Source organism: Oncorhynchus mykiss, chromosome 13 (genome assembly GCF_013265735.2).
Source record: "Oncorhynchus mykiss isolate Arlee chromosome 13, USDA_OmykA_1.1, whole genome shotgun sequence".
Taxonomy (NCBI): Eukaryota; Metazoa; Chordata; class Actinopteri; order Salmoniformes; family Salmonidae; genus Oncorhynchus; species Oncorhynchus mykiss.
The window spans coordinates 20,222,022-20,230,928 of record NC_048577.1 but is presented as its reverse complement, the minus strand read 5'-3'; the positions used below and the strand labels follow the sequence as shown (position 1 = coordinate 20,230,928).

Below are 8,907 nucleotides of genomic sequence, written 5' to 3'. Positions count from 1 at the left end.
AAAGTTGACGAGGGCAGGTGGCTGTTGAAATGGTCAAATAATTAACACAAATATTTGCGTCCTTTTCGTCGATATTATTGTAGGATTTTTCAACAGGTTATTTATTGGATAAACTGTCTTTCCTTGCAAAAGATTCGTGATTTTTTATTTTGTCAATAATGTAATAGGCATATAAATATGTGTTTTAGCCTATTTTTTGTTTTCGAGAAGATGACAACCGAATGTATAGGTCGAATGGAGAGCTCTCTTGAAGGTGATTTGCTCACTCCCACTTCAGTTAGTTTGACCAATTTCCTAATAATGATTTTCTCTCTACAAACTGACACCATTAACTATCATTTTCTGCAACAGTAGTTGAATTTGACGTGATTTATTTCCTGTGTGATATTAACACTGTTAAGTTTACGAGACCTTTTTAGGGTTCTCAAGATTGCCTCCCACCCAGGTCCAAACACTTGCCAGCAGCTATTTTTAACCAGAGATTAAGTTCAGAAACAGTGATACCCTCACCGTTTACAGTAAGTGGACTACTGTAGCCCTACAACTATTTTAATCGACATCTTTCTATTTTGAAAATGCTAAAATTAAATAGCTGGAATTACACCTGATATGACTTAGCAGATAAACTTTCAAGCGCCCAGGTGCAAAATCTACAGTCATTTTCAATATGGTGCGATGTTCATGAGTGCTTTATAAACCCAGTTGTTGCCAACTTTTTGATGGATGTTAAGAGTGCAGGTGCAGTGAATAATGGGACAAGCCTACTCCTGGACTAAAAAGCATTGTCAAGGCAAATCTCCTTTGAAAGTGCTTTATTAGTAAATTATGAAATATCCTTATCTGGGTATGCAGCACATTGAACAATTACCCAGATCATGATGGAAATCAACCGCCATACAATAAACTGTAGATCAGATTGTTCCTTAAAAAGCTACGTATTATAATATACAATGTCACAATTTGACACCTGAGCTGAGACCTGCATATGAGACTTTGAATGTATCTGAAAAAATGTTGGCTGTCATGAACTGAAGCTAAAATCCTTAATTGTAACAATAACAAAGCGGTTGCCCTGCCTGTTTTGGCAAAAGCTGATGGTTGGGCATAGAGAAATGCAACCACTCAAATTCATAGAGCTATGGATGCAAGGCCTGACCATCCATGATATCAAAATAATAGTTATAACCATGTTTTGAGGATGTACAGTGATTGTTTACATTCATGCTGTTTACAAACATTGGCATAAAACAAGCTAATATTTGGGGTTCTGATGGGGTACAACAGTTAATCAAAGCTCATAAGGCATTTACACTGAGTATACCAAACATTAGGAACACCTTCCTAGTACTGAGTTGACTCCAATGCTTCCCACAGTTGTGTTAAGTTGGCTGGATGTCCTTTGGGTGGTGGACCATTCTGGATACACATGGGAAGCTGTTGAGCGTGAAAAAACAATCAGCCTGGCACCTATTACCATACCCAGTTCAAAGGCACTTACATTTTTTTGTCTTGCCCATTCCCCCTCTAAATGGCACACAAACACAATCCATATCTCAATTGTCTCAAGGCTTAAAAATCCTTCTTTATTCTGTCTCCTGCCCTTCATCTACACTGATTGAAGTGGATTTAACAAGTGACATCAATAAGGGATCATAGCTTTCACCTGGATTCACCTGGTCAGGCGATGTCATGGAAAGAGCAGGTGTTCTTAATGTTTAGTATAATCAGTGTATAAGTTGTATTCTTGAAGAATCAATGGGTATATATCATTCATTTATAAGTCCAAAAATGTATTCTAGCTTTACCTTACACTGCTAGAAATATTTGTATTTACACAATAACAATGATAACACAATTACTATTGCGTGTGGAAGCTATGAGCATCTGAGCACCTCGCCCCCTGCTCTCAACAGCAGCCCTATCAGCTGACATTTGACCCGAGCATGTAAGAAACATTGTTTTGAGGCATATAAAAAGGAATGAAGGTGGAGCACATCTCAGACTCATTTACCTTTAAACTTTTAGCAAAAGTTATTTTGTTAAATTTGAAATGGGTAGCCTAAGTTGACTGAACTCCATCTGCAGGATTCAGTGCATTAAGGTATATATTTGTTTTATACATCTTTCTGGGTATTGATAATTGATCTTCTGGGAACAGATCTGTGTAATAGGTGATTAGTAAAGTCGTCTTACTGTACTTATCTTCAATAGAGACCCTGTAAAGTACTTTGAGACAGAAAGCCTTTAGCCTTCCTAAACTGCATCTTCTTATTTCTCAGAGGAAATGAGAGAGTTATTGGGCCAATACATCTCAGACACCCTCAGCTATGTCCACACAGTGAAGGAATTCTGTGACAGGCATCCAAGGTGGATCCTGCAGAGAAAGGAGGAACAATCCAAGATGAAAAACATCAAAGAAATGGCAGACAGAATCGATCTTAAATTTGGCCGAGTCTTGAATGCAGAAGACAAGACCAAGGCATTAGGAGAGTTCACGAAAGACTATCTGACCCAGGTGACTGCAAACCGTAGGCTTAAGAAGCTGGAGAAGGAGCTGGAAGCTGTACTGAAGGACACTCTCAATGGGCTGGAGGAGCTGGACTGCTTCATGGATGCTGTGGAGAGGCTGGTGGTCACCTCTCTGTTTGTATTTGCTGATGAAAACCGGTTGTGTCCTCTGCCTCAGGGGAGGGAACCAGCAAGTGTCCGAGCTGTCATCACCTCCGCTAGAATGACCTGTCCTCTCCTCATCCACTTTAAGAGGGACGCTTCAGCCTTCTTTTCCCCATGCCTCCTCAATGTGGAGGTGCTGCATGTGTACTTGGAAAATTACATACACATCTCTGAGCAGCTGTGTGAGAGAATGGGATTGGGAAAAACGTAAGTGGAAATCAGTTTAAATAATTTAACACAATATTGGTTTCAGACATATTTATTTATATTTTTTATGTAACATTATAGCAACTTCTGCTGTAGCTGAAAAGTGCTTTCTAAATAGCTTTTTATTATCAATATTAGAAAAACATTTTGCAGAGAGAAGAATGACAACTTGATGATTGACACCAGCACTGAAGTGAATGAAAAGTCCATGCAGACCATGTTTAACCATTTGCGCCATTTGAGTGATATCAGGTAAACCTTTACAGTTTTGTTTTATGTTACATTTGCAAATACTAGCTTACTAACACTGAGGGCACACATTTCTGATCGTTCATCGATTCCAGCTACATGTCTCAATGTCTCTGATGAAAAAGTGGAATATGTTTCTCCTGCTAGGATGGATCAGCACTTCAGACTGACGTTCCTGTTCCAGGAGTCTGCCCTGCACTTCATTGGTCTGTTCAGTCAGCGCCACTCCAGAATGCTGGACTGTCTAAAAGAGCTGGAAAGGAGAGCTGGCAAACTAAATAAGATGAAGAAAGGGGGTTATATCTCCAGTGTGGTAGGCAGTGCAGTGGGGGCGACAGGAGGGGCTCTGACCATCGCAGGCCTTTGTCTTGCCCCTGTTACTGCTGGGCTGTCACTGGGGCTCACCATCGCAGGGATTGGAATGGGTGTGACCAGTGGGGTCAACAGTCTAACCACCGGTGTAACAAAGGTGGCATTTAAAAGCTACCAAAACAAGAAAGCCAATACAATCTTTCAATGTTTCTTGGAGGACATGCAAAGACTCCATGGTAGTCTGGAGAAGGTGGCCAGCAACATTTGCCCTTTGGAGCCGAAGGTGGTGGCATTAGTGGTTGGGAAGAATATAGGCAAAGGTGGTGCGAGTTTAGGAAAGAAGATCAATGCCATAGTAAAAAATACCTCTGCAATAGAGGCCTTAATGGGAAAAGGCATGGTTATGGGTGCAGGCAAGGTGGGACTCCAAGAGGGCAAAACATTTGCTGCAGATTTACCTGACATTGGGATGTTGGCACAAGGCACTCCACTCGCCCTCTCTAGGACATTAAGGCAATGCGCTGTGGCCTCAAATGCCCTATTCATTGGCCTGGACATCATCACTATCTGTAAAGACAGTGTCAGCCTCGCCAAAGGCAGCAAGAGCAAGAGATCCCAGCTCATCCGAGCCAGAGCAGCACTGTGGCGCACAGAGATTGACTCATGTCAGAGGATCCATGACTCACTGTGCCGAGGCATCTGGAGGTTCAGTAAGAGTCAGCGAATCCTGAAGAAACCATTTTACCTTGTGAAGGAGTTAGAAAGTCTAGAGCCGCTTGTGGAGATGGGACTCATGGAGCAGCCTGCGAAGGAGATGGAAACTCTTGGGCAGCCTGAGGATGATATAGAAACTCTGGTGCCGCCTATGGAGGAGACGAGACTCCTGGGGCAGCCTATGGAGGAGATGAGACTCCTGGGGCAGTCTATGAAGAAGACAAGACACCCCTGGCTGCCTATGGAGGAGACGAGACTCATGGGGCAGCCTATGGAGGAGACGAGATTCATGGGGCAACCTATGGAGGAGACAAGACTTCTGGGGCAGCCTATGGAGGAGATAGAAAAAGGTACAAAAGTAGTTAAATTGATTTGCCCTAAAACATGTCACATGCTGTACACAGCAGATGTTGAATGATATTATGTGCAAGTATTAGCAAAAATACTCAAGCTCTACTAAGTTTTTGAATTTCACCAAGCTGGCATTGCCATTGGTTAATTAATTGCTTTTCCATTAAAAATCCCTGTCTCTAGGTTTTTGCGACTGGATGTGGCATTCGGGCATGATGTTGTTGCTGTTGCTGTTAGCATATGTATGGGCTGAGAACATTTCTAAGTAGTAATGGAGAATATCAAGAAGTCAACACACCTGCCGTTTGGACTGCATCGTTTCCTGTGCATCACTTCCTGTACGACTTAATTGCTTAACATGTAGATTTGAAATGTTTACTGTGCATGGTTTTAAAGCTACTTGGACTTGAGAACAGATTTTTTAAAATTAAATGTATTTAAGATTATTACAATTTTAATTCAAACTACCCCTTTATCTGGGCGGTGTTCATGTTGTGGAATAGTCAGATCTAATTGGTACTAGTTGTCAGATTCTAGAACTTTTCACTGTACATTGATGTAGTGTAACAATTTTTTTTAGTTTCAAAAGAGTTTCATCCACATTATATTGTTGAGAAAATCTAATAGACCTACATAGTTATTTCAGCATGGTTAATCAACTTCTGAATTGTATAGGCATGTACTGCCCTCTAGTGTATTCTACTCATGTGACATGTCTTGGTGTTATTGATTGTTACTCACTTCAGTTAAGATATGTGCAGATAAAAGTGCATTATTTTCTACTTTAGCAATGTTTAAATATCCATACATAGTTCAGTTACAGAACTCCAGAGATGACATTTACAGAAACAGTGATACCCTCACTGCTTACAGTAGACTACTATAGCCCTACAAATATTTAGATTCATAACTGGAATACACCTACTATGATTTGGCAGATTAACTTGTGCAGAAATCAATTAACCACATAGGCAATGAAAATTACACCAAAAAGATCTAAGTGCTTTTGGCCAACATTATGATCTACACTCAACGGACAGTTTATTAGGTACACCCATCATTGTGCGTCGCAAAACGCCGATCTTCACACCACTGCGCCCTTATTTGCCTGTTTGTGGCCTGCCTGTTAGCTTGCACGATTCTTGCCATTCTCCTTCGACCTCTCTATTCAACAAGCTGTTTTTGCACACAGGACTGCAGCTGACTGGATGTTTTTTGTTTGTCGCATCATTCTCAGTCAATCCTAGACACTGTTGTGCGTGAAAAGCCCAGGAGGGCGGCCAATTCTGAGATACTGGATCTGGCGCGCCTGGCACCGACGATCATACCACGCTCAAAGTCGCTTAGGTCAGGTATTTTGTCTATTCTAACATTCAATCAAACAGTAACTGAATGCCTCGATGCCTGTCTGTCTGCTTTATATAGCAAGCCACGGCCACGTGACTCACTGTGTGTAGGAGCGAAACATTTTCATGAACGGGGTGATGTACCTAATAAACGGTCCAGTATGTATGTTACAGGTGTAATTACAGAGCTGGTCTAAAAAAAAACTGCCACTACATTACAGTACAGTATTAACACTTCCTCCCATTTAGAATTGTATGACAAGACAACAAATAATTATTCTATCTGAGAATGTAATTTCTGCCGATTGTTTGCCAATGAACCAATCAAAATGTTGTAACAGTAGTGACAGAAACGGCAATAACATTTAGTAAGTTCAGATTTAATACAATATTATCCCATCCTAAAAGCCAATGTTATATTTTTTTCTACCATTTTTCCAGAACATAACTTATACATAACTTTAAATTAGTTGTTAAAAAGACCAATATCTCAATATACAATAAACATATTTATCATACAAACTCCAAGTGACGTTTCAAATGTTTACTCAGGGAAGATGTCCAGCTTAATACATACATTCAATACAGTGCAGTGTCCCTTTAAACCCTGAGCTCTCGTCCCCTCCATTCCACAAAGACATACTTCAGTACTTTTCCATCAACCAGGATTTCTCCATGATGCATATTACATGACTTCTCATCAGTCTGGAGAGTCCTTGAGTTATTGGGAGTACACATTCCTACAGTCCACTGCAGTCACCTAAATAATTGCACTCTTCAAATACACAAAAAGCTTGAACCGAACACTACTTTCAATCTCTAAGGATATAAAATCAATCTATTCGTTCTAAGAGTATATAATGATATTAAACAGTAATATAAAACAGTCATTTTCAATTATCAGTGTAAAGACAAAGTTAAAGGAAAGTATCAACTAGGGTTGAAAAGGGTCGGAAACTTTCCGGAAAATTTCCATGGGAAGTTAAGCCCGGGACTTTTTCTTAAATACATCAAAAAAGTTAGGTTATAACAGTGAACCTTTTTTGTGGGATACACATAAGGCAATTCTAGGTCTTGTGGCATATTTTAGTTAAACTATCATCAATTCAATGGAATTGCAAACCTCTGCATGCACAGTGCATTCTTCCATCACATGTGCAGTGCATTCTTCCATCACATGTGCAGTGCACTCTTCCATCACATGTGCAGTGCACTCTTCCATCACATGTACACCACTACACTGTCTGAGCCAAGGATTACATGCTTTCTGGTAAATTTTGATTACAATACTGGGTGGGGTTAATATATTTTATATGACATACGTGCTTTTTTGTTAACTAGTAAATAGTGCCTACAGCAAAGTGTGTTTAAATCATGTTAACAATTTCTGCTAGTTTGTTTTTGCTACCATGTGGATTTTAGCTTGCTTGAGCCTGCTAACTGAAGAGTGTTAATTCACCTGTTTCCATATATGTTTCATTTTAAAACATTTATCTTACAAAGGAGTTGTTTAATCTAACTGCTTAACTTTTTATATGTACATGGAATTGTATTTGTTTTTTTTTTGTAAAAAAAAATTCTAATCTTTACATGAAAATGCCATGGGCACTATCTGATGTGTGGAGACATTTCACTGCAGCTAATGTAGAAGGAAAAGCTGTGTACATTTGCGAATACTGTGCCAATGCAACAAAGATGCAGAATCATCTGGCCAAGTGCATAAAGTTCCCTCAGAGCTCACAACAAGCAACCTCTGACAAAAGTCCCTCTACTTCTAGTCGAGGTGAAAATGATGAATCGGACACCTTATCTACAGCAACAGATCATGGTCCTCCTGGAATCAGAAGTTTTTTTGACTCAATGGACGAACGTAGTCAGAGAAATGCTGATGAATGTCTTGCTCGGGCTGTGTATGCAACTGGTTCACCTCTGATGCTCACAGGCAATGTGTATTGAAAGAGATTTCTGAATGTTCTTCGCCCAGCATACACCCCTCCAACCAGACATGCTTTATCTACTAATTTGCTGGATGCAGAGTTAAATAGAGTTCAAGTGAAGGTCAAGCAAATCATAGAAAAAGCAGACTGTATTGCAATCATCTCTGATGGGGGGTTGAATGTTCGTGGGCAAGGAATAATTAACTACATCATCCTCCACCCCTCAGGGACAACATACACACCTGTCTCCACATTGCAGATGAGCTGAAGACAGTCATCAATGACCTTGGACCACTGAAGGTATTTGCACATGTCATGCCCTCTTCACAACTGTCAGTGTGTTTGGACCATGATAGTTTGTTGGTGATGTGGACAAGTTCTCAACCTGCTCCACTACAGCCCCGTCGATGAGAATGAGGGCATGCTCGGTCCTCCTTTTCCTGTAGTCCACAATCATCTCCTTTGTCTTGATTACGTTGAGGGAGAGGTTGTTGTCCTGGCACCACACGGCCAGGTCTCTGACCTCCTCCCTATGGGCTGTCTCATCATTGTCGGTGATCAGGCCTACCTACCACTGTTGAGTCATTGGCAAACTTGATGACTGTGTTGTAGTCGTGCCTGGCCATGCAGCCACGAGTGAACAGGGAGTACAGGAGTGGACTGAGACATGCACCCCTGAGGGGCCCCCGTGTTGAGGATCAGCATGGCGGATGTGTTGTTACCTATCCTTACCACCTGGGGGCGGCCCGTCAAGAAGTCCAGGATCCAGTTGCAGAGAGAGGTGTTTAGTCTCAGGGTCCTTAGCTTAGTGATGAGCTTTGAGGGCACTATGGTGTTGAATGCTGAGCTGTAGTCAATGAATAGCATTCTCACATAGGTGTTCCTGGATCTGTGGATCTGTTGGGGCAGTATGCAAATTGGAGGGGGGCTAGGGTTTCTGGGATAATGGTGTTGATGTGAGCCATGACCTGCCTTTCAAAGCACTTCATGGTTACAGACGTGAGTGCTACGGGTCATTTAGGCAGGTTACCTTCGTGTTCTTGGGCACATAGACTTTGGTGGTCTGCTTGAAACATGTTGGTATTACAGACTCAGTCAGGGTCAGGTTGAAAATGTCA

General features: G+C 41.2%; 1 protein-coding gene across 1 annotated transcript; it reads left to right on the top strand.

The window, feature by feature from the left end:
* Window positions 1–49: 49 nt before the first annotated feature.
* On the top strand, window positions 50–6,947 carry LOC110485871. The gene is made up of 5 exons (XM_021557070.2): window positions 50–518; window positions 2,280–2,880; window positions 3,019–3,132; window positions 3,277–4,505; window positions 4,690–6,947. Exons 2-5 carry the CDS (start codon window positions 2,285–2,287, stop codon window positions 4,773–4,775), a joined length of 2,025 nt encoding a protein of 674 aa, XP_021412745.2. The 5' UTR covers window positions 50–518; window positions 2,280–2,284; the 3' UTR covers window positions 4,776–6,947.
* Window positions 6,948–8,907: the final 1,960 nt, after the last annotated feature.